The sequence below is a fragment of the Coloeus monedula genome (assembly GCF_965178545.1).
Source record: "Coloeus monedula genome assembly, chromosome: Z".
NCBI classification, from domain to species: Eukaryota; Metazoa; Chordata; class Aves; order Passeriformes; family Corvidae; genus Coloeus; species Coloeus monedula.
In genome coordinates, this window is record NC_138822.1 from 82,510,662 (window position 1) to 82,523,953 (window position 13,292).

The following is a 13,292-nucleotide window of genomic DNA, read 5'->3' on the forward strand; positions in this document are numbered from 1 at the left end:
CTGTCCTGCTACAGCTACTGATTAAATCTTGAGGGGTGCAAATCTTGCAGGGCTCAGTATCAGGGGTAGGGAAAGGGATAGGGGCAGTGACAGTGTTGCCTGCAAAAATTTGAATTCTTACCTGGTGTGCAACAAGCCAATAATTAGACACACAAGAGAGACACTGATTATTTCTTGCAGGGTTGTACAAGCATGGGTGCTCAGTGGTATTCCACAACTACCAAAACTCCTCACTATTTATACGTTTTAGCATACAAAGGAACAACCGTTCACTGGCTACCTGTTACACAGTTCTCTTACTAATTAGTATTCTATTGGTTCATGATTCTGTCATTTCTCATGCCCAGTCTATCTCTTCTTTGTGTCAGTGGGTTTCTTGGGTCAGTGGTCTGTGAGTCTGTGGTTGCAGATCCCCCCTGCCAGAATTACTCTTTACCCAGTCAGAGCTGATTTCAGCAGAGATGATGGGTTCACTTTATTAGTTTCTTCCTCATCTTGGAAGCTCAAGCAGATATCCCTGTGGCCTGTAAATTCTGCATTCTCTGTGCCCACTGTCAGTGGTACATCCTTCTCCCCAAGCTAGCTTCCCCCTAGGTCTGAGATCATTGAAGCATGTCAAGCCCTAAACCTTGACAAGGCAATGCCCCCAACAAGTAATTCATTTTCTCTTAACACATGGACATCATTCAGAGCTTGCTTGTTAGCTGCTATCTGTTTCATGGATTAAATCTGGTTGCCCCAAGCACAGAAGCACGGAAGATAAGTGTGTCAGGGACCAAAGACAGATCTAAGGCCTGACATATTTGGTCCACGGTTGTGCACGTCGACAAGATAATGTAGAAGAAGACATTACTGTTAGTTGGTAGGACTAACCTTCAGAAATGAAACTATTTATCAGTCACCTGGTGGGATTCATCCCGTGAAAATAATAAAGCCATTGTTGGCATGGAGGTGTGATCATGGGCCGTTGTGACCTCATCTCACGCTGGCCCTGTGTGAAGGCCTGAAGCTGGCCTTTCCTGAGGAGGAGATATAAGGTGTGGCCCTGGGATGGAGGGGAGAGGAAGACATGATGCAAGCCATTTTCATCCAGGGGACACCCTGTCCTGTGCACTGTCTTCCTGCCCCTCCTACTCAGGAGCCATGCTCCATCTCCTTCTCCTGCTCGGCAGCTTCTCCAGCATCCAGGGGCCGGTATGTATTTATTGCTAGCATGACTAATAAAATTGATTTGCTTTGCAATTCTGACTGTGTCTTGAGATTTTTGTGCACAGGCATCCTCCCAAACCCATAATAATTAGGGGGCTAGTGTGTGTGTGCCTCAAACACCAATATCTGGATAACTGTGGAGCCAACCAAGGATTGTTGGTAAAAACAATCAAGGCTCGTTGGTAAAAACACAGCTGTGAGGAGAACAGGATGTGGTTGGAGAAGGAGCCATTCAGAGATAGGGCAGCATTTTTCTGGGACAAACATCCTTGTTCTAGTTCCTGGAGATAAAAACAACACAGCACAGGAATGAGGCTGAGAAGTGGCCTAGGACTGTATGGGGAATCAAGACCACCAGAGACCCCTGAAGCCCTCCGATCCATTTCCAGGAAGGTCTAGAAGAATGAATTGCAGATGATAAATTTGCATGGAAAGTGAGAAAGTTACCTCCAGGGTAGAGAAACTCTCTATAAAAGCTCCCCCCATCAATACCACCCATACAGACACCCTGGAAACCCTATCAGCTGATCAACGCTGGAGCCACGGCTGGTGATCTCTCTCTTTCATCCTCTTTCCCCCTCTTTAGTCCACCCAGCTTTCCTCCCTTTCCCCTACCCCTTTATCCAAAACCCACTGTCATGGGCTTATATTAGGTGGTCTGACTTTTGATCATAAGCATCTGTGAATCTTGGATGCTACATTCCTCTAAAGGGTTGGACACCACACCAAGCCCCGTCCAACCTGAGCCTGAAGGATGGGGCAGCCACAGTTTCTGTGGGCACCCTGTGCCAGGGCCTGCCCACCCTCCCAGACAGCAATTCCTTCCCAGTCTCCCATCCAGCCCTGCCCTCTGGCACTGGGAAGCCATTCCCTGTGTCCTGGCCCTCCATGCCTTGTCCCCAGTCCCTGTGCAGCTCTCCTGGAGCCCCTTGAGGCCCTGCCAGGGGCTCTGAGCTCTCCCTGGAGCCTTCTCTTGTGCAGCTGAACACCCCCAGCTGTCCCAGGCTGGCTGCAGAGCAGAGGGGCTCCAGCCCTGGAGCATCTCGGTGGCCTCCTCTGGACTGGCTGCAGCAGCTCCAGGTCCTTGTGCTGTTGTTCCCCAGGGCTGGGGCAGCTCTGCAGGTGGGGTCTCACCTGAGCGGGGCAGAGGGGCAGAATCCTGGCCCTCAATCTGCTGCTGGAGATGCTTTTATGTTCCATGTGAGACAGGATTTGGTCTGCCAGTGAGAAAGTGCTGAAACTCAGGCAGGCACAGTGCAATCCAGGGGAATGGTAAAGCCACAGATCCCAGCAAATTCCCTTTCTGGGTATTGATAAGGTTAAGTGAAAAATCCTCAGCTACCTTGGCATGTGCTGTACCAAATGTAAAGCTTCAGCAATGCTTTCCATGCTGATTATTTCAGAAATCGCTTAAGTTTCTGTAAAACAGCCTGAAAAAAAACCCCCACATAAATAACCAACTCCACCACTGTCCTGGCCCAGGGCTTGACACCCCTTTTTGTGAAGACATTTTTCTAAATATCCGATCTAAACCTCCCCTGGCCCAGCCTGAGGCCGTTCCCTCTCCTCCTGTCCCTGTTCCCTGGCAGCACAGCCCGACCCCCCCGGCTGCCCCCTCCTGTCAGGGACTTGTGCAGAGCCACAAGGTCCCCCCTGAGCCTCCTTTGCTCCAGCCTGAGCCCCTTTCCAGCTCCCTCAGCCGCTCCTGGGGCTCCAGCCCCTTCCCAGCTCCGTTCCCTGCCCTGGACACGCTCCAGCCCCTCCATGTCTCTCTTGTCCTGAGGGGCCCAGAGCTGTCCCCAGCACTGGAGGTGCCTCAGCAGTGCCGGCACAGGGGACGGGCCCTGCCCTGGGGCTGTGGCCACACCCTGGCTGGGACAGCCCAGGGGCCATTGGCCTCTTGCCCACCTGGACACCCCTGGGCTCATGTCCAGCTTCTGGCACCAGCACCCCCAGGCAGCTTTCTGCTATACTTTGTCGATGCCTTCCTCTTGCACCTCTTTTGTTTCGTTTTGCCGTTGTTTGGGTTCGCTTGGCGTTTTTTAACACCTTCCCTTAACTAAATAGACGTCTCGATTCAGAATGCTTAACATTCCGGTTCACTGTTAATCATCTTTTCATTACTATTTGTCCCTCCCGCCATCCTCCTCCCGCGGCGGCCGCCCCGCCCCTCAGCCGCCCACTCCCGTCGGGCTCCGGGCGGGATGGCGGAGGCGGCGGGAGGACGAGCTCGCGATCCCTTTGAGGAGAAGCTCATACGGGTAACGGGGGCCGGCGGGGCTTCGGTGGCTTTCTCTTTCTCTACATTTTTCCTCTGACACACACATCGTCCGTGCTGTTTGCGCCGCAGGGTGCGGTGGTTTTCTCCATTGCTGCTGAGGTGCTGGTATGGCAGCAGGATGAAGAAAGAGGCGCTAGGAAAAAAGTGGCTTTTAAAGTTATACGGCCGCGTCCATTCTCCGTCGGGTTTATTAGGCAGCCTTATGCGGGGATTTATGTTCCTTACATGATTTAGAACTTCCACGTTCTTCAGTTCTTGCTGGTCATGATCTAACCTTTCTAATTTAATTAGGTTGAATATTCGGGAAAATTTCTTCACTCAAAGGGCTGTCCAGCCCTGTCCCAGCTGCCCAGGGCAGTGGTGGAGTCCCCATCCCTGAAGGGGTTTAAAAGCCGTGTGGATGTGGCACTTGGGGACGTGGGTCAGTGGTGGCCTTGGCAGTGCTGGGGGAATGATGGAACTTGTTGATCCTGGAGGGCTTTTTTAACCCAAGCAATTCAGTGATTCCATAATCACAGCCCTAGCTGAGAGCACTGAGTTATCTCTCATTCCTGACCTTGTTTTTAATGGTACAAATGCTTTGCAGGGCTTGTGCCTGCACATTGTGGTGACTCCCACTCTCCTGCAGAGACTCTTCCCAATGATGGCTCGGGCAGTTTTATCCCACACACTTTACCCAGTGTTCACCAGTTTTCCAAATGCCCATTTTAACATCTCTTGGGTCATTACTGTGTCTGTAGACAACAGGTCATGTGAATAAAAAGATAAAATTCTATCACAGGGAGATAAGCAGGTGTCCAGAGAAATGAGGGAGATTAAAAGGGATATAATACAGTTTTATAGACCACAGAGGGTGTTTAAAAGAGAGGAAGGAATTTGTCTCCCCCTTTCCCACCCATGCCTCCTGGACTGATGTAGGAGTTACTCTTCAGGAATGCAGAGGTTGCAGTGGTTTACATTTTTCACATCTGTCAGCTATTTTCTGTCATTTCACATGATTGCTTGCTCTTTTGTCTCCCTTCTCTGGCAGGTTACTTTATGGCTAAAGAAATTATATGGGGATAAGCCTGTTCCAAGGTATGAGGTGAATGAAAGGACAGTGGATATTTTGCATGAAGTTATGGAATGCAATGAAGAGAGAGACAGGGATGTTTCGTTGCTGATAGAGGACATGAAGGACCAGGCAGCCAAGTATGAAGCAGAAGGTGAGTTTGAAGCTCAATTTCTCAGTTCCATCCGAGTCAGGCTTTTCTCAGTGATCCTGATGGTTGTATTTATTAAAAACTTAGGAATATGTATATGTAACTGAAACAGTCTCAGCTTTTGTTCTGATGCAGTTTTTACTAACAATGCATCACACACCTTCCTTTCAGCTGAATTTACAGTGGCATAAGGTTGGTCAAGGACAATTTTTTAAGCCATCTTGAGTAGGCCATAGATGTGGACAAGCGGGTTAATTGCTAAAACCTCCTAGTTTGCTGGGCTGGATAGCACAGCATGGAAATATTGCCTGGATAGAGAGGTGTACTGGTTTGGGCCAATTTGGAAATATATCCTCTGAGAGAAGGCAGGTTACAACCACTCCTCCCCCACCAGGTTTGGGAAAAAATAAATTTTCCTCGAAGGAAAGTGAAATACATAAAACTATTTATTTAACAAACACACAGAAAAAAGATAATAATGCTAAATAGTAGAACCTCTCGCTATGGAGAGAAAAACCTGGGAAAATTTCAGAGTCCTTCTGTAGGTAGCCTCTCCCCTCCTCCTTGGAGCCGGGACGGGGTGATGTGCCCACCTCCAGGGCCAAGGCCTCGGTGGAAATTCCTCCCAATGTATTGTGGTGTTGAAACCGTCCAGCAGAGAAGAAGGGAAAAATCTGAGTCCCAGGAAAACAAAGTTCAACTTTCCGGAGGAAAAGGAGCTGAAAAAACTGGTTGGAAAGCAAGCTGCTTCCTCCCTGTCCAGCCGCTGCTGTTAGAGCCAAGAGAGGTTTATCTGTGTCCTTGGAACATGAAAAAAACTGCAAACTGCTTTGAAAAAGTACACTTTTCTCTCCCCCCTCTCAGGCTCAGTTTAAAGGTATAAAAAGGCACAAAATTAATTTCTGGGCTTAGAACAGCAATATGGGATACAACATCATAAAGTCACCCCAAGACAAGAGGGAAGTGTCCCTGCAGCTCATTCAAGAGTCTGAGCTGGTGCTCAGCCACTGTTAAGGAAAGCCCTGGAGGAATCTGAAACAGCAGCGAGGTGATTTAAGTTGTGCTGAAGCTGCCTAGAGTGAGTATTTTATAATGTGTTCGGGTTTTTTTGAGCAAGTGAGTGGTTCAGGGGACCATAATATGTTTTTAACACGGATACTAAAGGACCGTCCCTTCACTGGGTTTTCTAAGGAAGGAATTTCACTTTTCTGTGCAAAGGCTGGCATAGTACATATGAAGATGTTTTTATAGTTTTTGTTCCTTCAAGTCTTCAAGTGCCTTGCCACCAAACAAAAAGTGATGGAAGCGGACTTCCTGGGTCTGCCACAAACCAGGCACAGGGTGAGCTCTTGTTTGTTTGATGTCAGACAGACTGGTCTGAGAAGGAGTGGAGCAGTGCTTTTTCCCTTTATACCCTGAATTCGTTTGACAAATGGAGATGTGGCAGCAGTTTGGCATGCTTAAGCCTTTTTTTAAAGTGTCTTTTTTCCCCTTACAGCAGGCAGGTAGCCAAGTTCCGGGTGCAGGATTGGGTTCCAGCTTCGGAGAGTTCCGTAAAAGAACAGTAATAGTAAAAAAATCACTATTTTGGGTTGTATGTATTTTTCAGCTAAGTACTGGCAGGATATTCTTGAAGAAAGCCTGGGTCTTTCCGTAGACAGTCTGTCCCAAGAAGCCACCGCAGACCTCAATGAGCTGGTAGAAAGTGCAATGGCACTCGAAGTGGAGGACACATCTCTTACCAGGTAATTCTTACACTCTTCATTCAAGGTGATGGTCTGTGCTGTTTTCCTCTGGTTTTTCACATCAGCAGCTTCAAACTTAACTTTGACACTAGGAATCTTATTTGTCCAGCTTATTTTGCTTTCATTTGGCAGCTTTGGAGCGCATGGGAACTGAGCAGAAAGTGCTTACTCTGGGTTATCCCAGCACAGGAAGACTCTAAAGACTGAGAAGGGTGTGGGGTGGAGTTAAATCCCTCTTTTTTGCTCATGCTTTTGTGGTCCATGGCTGCAGGCTGCTGCCAGTTGAATGGTTGTGCCAGGTATCCCAAGCTATAGCAGTGTTCACACTGCTTAGGCAAAGACTGGGGAATTATGATTGGTCTTCCAGTCTCAGCTCCTCATTCTTGTCTATCTCATCTGGCCTCAGTTCATGTGAGGAGATTCCCTCTGCCATGGAGAAGTGGCATCTGTTAGTCTGGTCTCCCTGGGCCTCTCTCCCTAGCATGGCTTTGACCCGTGACACTGCAGCACTTGCAGTAAAGAAGGGGAAAAATCTGCTTTGGGATCCAATTTTTATGTGGTATTCAGGATCTTGGCTCTTACAGCTGTCTTCCTCAGCTGGAGGGAGAAGAGGTTTAAGCTGCTTGGGCAGAGGAAGAGACTCAGATACTGCTGGGCACATCTTGTGACTGTACATTTTCAGGGCCTGAATACAGTTTCTCTCAAAGGCAATGTGGCAAGCCAGGAGTGGAGCACCTGGTGATTTCAAATCCAGTGGTTTTATTCACCAGAGTGCCAGGTCTTGTTCACTTACTCTTACTCATGTTGCTGGTCTGTTTTCCCTTCCATTTGCAAATCTGTGTTAGTTATAGAAAGCAAATTCCCTTCGTGTTTTCTTTTAATTTAGTCCTGCCGTAACATCAGGAGGAAACTAAGTCATTTGTGTAAAGTGTGGAGAAAAGAATAACAATAACTCTGACTTTGAGAAGAGCTGACTCCTGAGCATTACCACTGATTCTCTCTTCACCAGCTTCTACGGTGCCATCAATTATATGACCTCGGAACTGTTTAAAACAAAATCAAAAAACGAAGAAATGGAACTGAAATTGAAGACCCTCACGAAAAAACTAACTTCAACACTTACAATGGAAAAGCAGTTAGAGGAGTAAGTAATGGATAAGGAAAAGGGAAAGATTAAAGTAATACTTTAATCTCTGACCTTGTGATCTCTGTCTTGGGTAACATTGGTTATGGTAACTAACAAGGATAACTGAATTTTTAGGGGTTTGACACATGTCCAGTTTGAGGTATTTGGAAGTATATCAAAACCCATGTGTTATGGATACTTTCAGTAATCAAAAGAGGTCTGGGAAAGCATCAAACCCATTATTTTACAGCAAAAGTGGTCTATCAGCAGTTTTCAGATACGAGCTTGCATCTTCCACCAGTTGCTTTTGTCTGAGGCTGAAGGCAAATCTGGTTTTCTCAGCACATTTAGTATGGGCTCTGTAGTCAGACTGAGGGAGGCAAAACAAAAGCCATTCTTGGGTAAGGAGTTCCCTTAACCAGTGTGTAGGAGACATAATAACAATAATTCTAAAAAAAAATCAGTATCACGTCCATTCCCTGGAGGATGTAATCTGAAGTGCTTTGCCAAGCACAGCAGGATCAACCCTAGCCTTTAGTGGGGATTGGCCCAGATGCTCTCCACAGCTCCCTTCCAGTCTAATTACTTTTGGGGTGGTTTTTTTGTCTTTTAAAGTGGTAATTGGGCTTGTGGAAGAGAGTCCCGTATACTTTGTGCAGATGTGCCTCCTCTTGATGTGAGGTTTAGCTCATGTAACAGGTCTCTAAGTGAGACTATTACCCTTTGCTTTTAGGCATATGGCTTTTCCCTTTGCCACTGTTTTCCCTGGCCTTTGGAGTTCTGGAAGTAACAGCTCTATATGTTTGCACTGGAAAATCTCACAGGGAAATACGAGGTTTTCTCCATTTTTTTCTTTCTTGTGTTGGTTGTATGGCAGGGTTTAGCTCAAGCATAGATAAATAACAGTATTTGTATACTGATATATCTTTGAGTGTAATAGTTTTTTCTTTTTGTGTTATTTTTTAAGGGATATTAAAAAAATAACAGAATCTCAGGAAGCAGAAAATGCCAAAGCTGCGAGTCGATCCAAGAACTTGATATTCCTGGAAAAAAAATCTGAGGATCTAAAAATAAGGGTCAAGGATGCTGAGGTAGGCAGAAGGAATTTGCTTACAAGACACTGTTATGGGATGACACAGCTGTGGTTGGTTGAGCCCAATTTGTAGTTACAGAGACATTCCATAGGCTTCCTAAACTCCATGACTGGTGACTCTTGAGCTAACAGGACAACATGTAAACACAGTTCAGTTGTCCCTGCTGGTTTCTCCTCAGCGCATTCTGTGATCAGTACAATGCTCTCTCCTCATTCCCTGAGAGCTTTGTTAGCTGGGATTACCTGGTGGTTATTGTGAGCTACTGTCATACAAAAGAACACAGCTATCAGTAGAGCAGCTGATTCACTGAGGTAAATTGTGTCTCAAAATTATGAATATAACCCATTTTTTTTTAAAAAAAGAATGTATGACTAAATGCAGAAAGCAGAAGTGGTACTGCCTGCTCCTTCACCTTTCCTAAATGATGAAGGACATGTGAATGCTTTATTTAATGCTTCGATGCTGTCTGATACCTTGACAAATACGAGATGGAAAGTGTTGCATTGCAGTTGACATTTTACTGAGAGCCCTCTCTTCAGCCTTGCCATGTGCCCTTCTTCCACTGTTTTTCTGGAAAAGACTTGTTATTCTTGATAGAAATTTTAGCAGCACCTGGTTTCATACACCAGCTATAGCTGTGGCTCAAATAGCACAAATGCTGTGGACAACCTGCATTCTTCTTTGCCTGTTTAGTTAAAACCAGAAGTAAATGGTGAAATCTTTATTCTCCTTGTTGTGTTTTGTGCCCTGTCCTGTTTACAGAAGCAGCTTATTGCCACGGGCTTGGACCAATCCCTGACACATGAAGCACTTGTGAAATTGTCTGAGGTAGGTTTTTGGGTACAAGAGGGATGTTTCTACAGTGGTACAAGCCAGGCTTGCTTGTTGGGTGCTTTCAGGAATTGTAGCTTGCTGTTGGGTTACCTGAACAAATCTTAATGGCCAAAGGAAGCACAAATTAAAATCCTGTAGATGGATACCCGTGAACTGGGGTCTGTGGTATGGATTTGTCTCTCTTAGAGGCATCTACTGGAGAATTTTCCTGGAATTAATTCCCTGCCACTGAAAACAGATCTGCCTCCATGTTATAAACAGAGTGGATATCCTGTGGACAGTATCACATTGCATGGCTATCAGTGTACTGCAGTTCCTTGATGGAACAACCCATGTAATTCTTTATACTTTGTGTGAATTAAATCTCTTCAAAACAAGGGGATAAGGTCAAATGAATCCCAAATTCTGAACTACTGTGTGCTATTTTTTTTTCTCGTGTCTTCAAATATAACTTTTTTCAGCTGTATTGTAAGCCCAGTGGAACATACATTAAATAAAAAGCACATTGCTTGAGTCAGTAACTACTGACTTTACAGCTTTGTGCTGAAACATTTCTACACATGTGACGTATGTTTTGCCTTGGTTTGAGTGCACTCACCATGTCGTCATATTTTTTGCTGTTACTGTAGTGGGAACTCAGTGTTCTCATTATTTTTGCTGTCTTTTCCTGCATGTTTTCAAGTAGAGCAGTGAAAATAGGTTTCCTGGTTTCTCTGTTGTGGTTCTCACGAACCAGCACTGGGTGGCAGTGCTCACGTTGCCCGGTGTTATGGGAGAGTACTGGCCAGAACTAATTTTTGTTGGAATTTTGCATTCAAAAAGCCACAGGCAAATTTTCTAGGCTTGTCCTCTTCTAGAGCCCAAGCATAAGGTAAGGTTTGAGTCCCTGACATGTATAGAACTGCTTTGCCAAGATGTCAGTGAAATGGGCAGCACAAATGACTATCTTTTTTACATAACTTTGGTTATTTGAAAAGAGTTCAGGACTGCGGAAGGTACTCAGTTTGCAGCCCCAAACAGAAATTACTTCCCCTTGATAAGTGTAAGGGAGAGTCTTTTTGCTGCTGCATGTGCAAAGCTTCAGTTTTCTGTGTGGTGTAAGGAGGATGAAAGCTCTCAAATTTTGAAATGCTGTAGATAACTGTGTATCTATCTCAGTCATTTCCATCAATTCTACAAATAATTCCCTAGAATATAATCTGTCTTGCTCTCTTTGCAGGAACTGGCTGCAGTGCAGGAAAAACTTAAGCCATTGAAGAAGGAAGTGGAGTCCTACCATGATTTACCTCCTGTAACTACTTACTCCACTGTTTTATTGTATTTGCCATCAGGTTAATTTTAGTGGACTTCAGAATGTAAAGGATATTGTTGTGATGGCTTTGGTGGACAGGTAGATGTCATACAGGTCTGTTAATGATGTAAACCAAAGGCTTAATCTCTATTTATTAATCAAGAAATTAAGTATGCTTGTCAGGCAGACTGTTCTAACAAAGTAGATTCTCTGGGTCAATTAGTATTCAGGTGAATTAGCCAGAAATTGGACAAAGAAATATGGAAGAAAAGGTAATCCCCTAGGATAACCAACTTTCTGAGGTTTACCAGTACATTAGCTGTAACTGTCATCAGGCTGTGAATAGGGTGGACGCAGCATGCGGTGCAGAGTTTGGACCTCTGAACAGGATTTTAAGGATCCTGAAGAAATAGCCAAATGTAGGTTTTGTCCCCTAAATTGGCTGCTCCGTAATTTTCTTTGATTTCTCTTGAGCGTGCTGGGTCCTCAGCTGTGTGAAAATGCAAGTTTCTCATCTCCCTCCTACAAACACTGAGGTCTTGCTCCTAGAAAAAAAAAAGACTGTGGGTAGAAGGGTGGGACTGGTGTTCTGTTTAATTGTCTTCATCCAAGAGGCAGCTTCCTCCTTCCCTCAAGTGGAACAGGACATTCAGATGGGATTAGGTTCTTCACTTCCCTCCTCCAGCCTTGCTTTCAGTGGAGACAGGGAGAGCCCCAGTGCCTCACTTGTGGTGCAAGCAGAAGGAGGGGAGGGAGGTTTATCCTTGCAAACTTAACTGTGCTTTGGAAACTTCTTGCACAAATATGTTTAAAATCAAGTCCCTTGATTGGTAGGTTTGGAAAATTGCTTAAAATGAACGGGCTTTTTAGATTTTAGGGCGTACCAGACTTTTGAAATAATTGCCCGAACCAAACCAATACTAGGCTTTTAATGTCAGTACCTTCTGTGTGTGAAGTGCATACACAAAACTGCATTAATTGTTCATTAATTCACTTGAGGCTCATCATTAGACTCTTTCAAAGGTGCAGGGACTCTTGTTTCCTGATGAATTACTGGTTTTTATGCCATTTTCTCTCATTAGAGCATTGCCCTGGCACGAGTGATGGTTGAAGAAGCAAGAAACGAACTTGTAAGAGCTTTTTTATCTTTCCAGGAGCTACATGTATTAATTGGTTACAGATTTACCCACCTTAGACTGTAGTCTTAATGTTCTCATGGGGAAATTTGGTAAGGCAGAAGTTGTAGATACTAGTAGGGGGAACTGGTGGAGTGATGTCTGAGCTGCAAAGTCAGTTGGGCACAGTGATATTAGTGGGTATTAGGTAGCTACATCCCTATGAATTTTGCTTATTGGAATGTTTATTCACTCAGTGTAGGTCTCAGAAGCTTCCTTGCTCCTCCTGAACTCTCAGAGGACTCCAGGGCCCATATTTTAGTCAACAGCTGCTTTGTAGACTGCAATGGGGACCTTCCCCTATAAAACATAGTGCCCATTTCCTCCATGTTTGTGTAATCTGCAGGTGTGGCTGTTAAACCAAACACCATAAAGCTGTTTGGGAAGATCATATGTAGCTTTCCTGAGCAAACCAGGCTACATTTGAGCCCCATAAAACCCGTTTTTGTTCCTTTGGGCTACTGCCTGCTTGCTTGTAAAGCACAAGTGGTGAGCCTTAAAACTGTCACCGAAAATCACAGCGAGGTGAGAGCATTTTGCACATTTTCAGGTGAGACTGCCGACGTTGGCACGCCACTTGTTTGATTCAGGAACACAAGCTCCCCTTGCCAGCCTCAGACTGTCCTCAGGTCAGAATGCTCACCTCTGGGGAGGACCTGTGGGCTGAGAGGTGTCCAAAATCACATTGGGGCACAGAGTAAAGGCAGCTGAGCTTGTCCAGCCCTTCCTTTGGAGATTTCCCTGTGGCTGTCTGCCCTTTGCACTGACGAGTCCATCCAGCTCAGCACCGGGGTTAATCCATCCCTGCTAACAACCTCCCAGGGTCTGATCATTGCAGATGTGTTTGTTTACCAGCAGTGTGTGGAAACTGTCTCACGGTCCCTGATTCCAGTTGGTTTTCTCTCCCACTAGAAAGCCTTGGACGAAGAGCTCTCAAGGCAGATCGAGGCTGTGCCTTTCGAGCTGACATAGCCCAGCAAACCCCAGTTCACCTGAAGTGGCCTATGTGGAACATGATTTTCCTTCTGTTGCCTGCTTACTTGCACTAGCAATGCATTTTGGAATTCTTACTGTGCTCTTCTTTCTCTTGGCCTTGTGTTTGTAAACGTCACCTATTTTTCATTAAAGAACCTTCAAACTTGCTGTTGTCTTTATCAGTTATTTTTCCCTCTCTGATACACCTGTAAAGCAGATAAATAGCTCTAATGATAAGGCAGGCATAGCTTTAAAACAAAAAAAAGCCCCATACAGTAAGACCTTTTTAGATCTGAAAACAGTATTTTTGCAGAACCACTGTGGGACATGATGATCGTGAAGTGAGATTGCCCTTAACAA

General features: G+C 45.4%; 1 protein-coding gene across 1 annotated transcript; it reads left to right on the forward strand.

Annotated features, from left to right (window-relative positions):
• Nucleotides 1-3,410: 3,410 nt before the first annotated feature.
• Nucleotides 3,411-13,020, forward strand: HAUS1 (HAUS augmin like complex subunit 1). The gene is made up of 9 exons (XM_082301285.1): nt 3,411-3,470; nt 4,521-4,695; nt 6,302-6,437; nt 7,447-7,581; nt 8,531-8,654; nt 9,420-9,485; nt 10,711-10,782; nt 11,865-11,912; nt 12,870-13,020. The coding sequence occupies exons 1-9, from the start codon at nt 3,414-3,416 to the stop codon at nt 12,927-12,929; spliced, it is 873 nt and encodes a 290-aa protein (XP_082157411.1). The 5' UTR covers nt 3,411-3,413; the 3' UTR covers nt 12,930-13,020.
• The last annotated feature ends 272 nt before the right edge of the window (nt 13,021-13,292 follow it).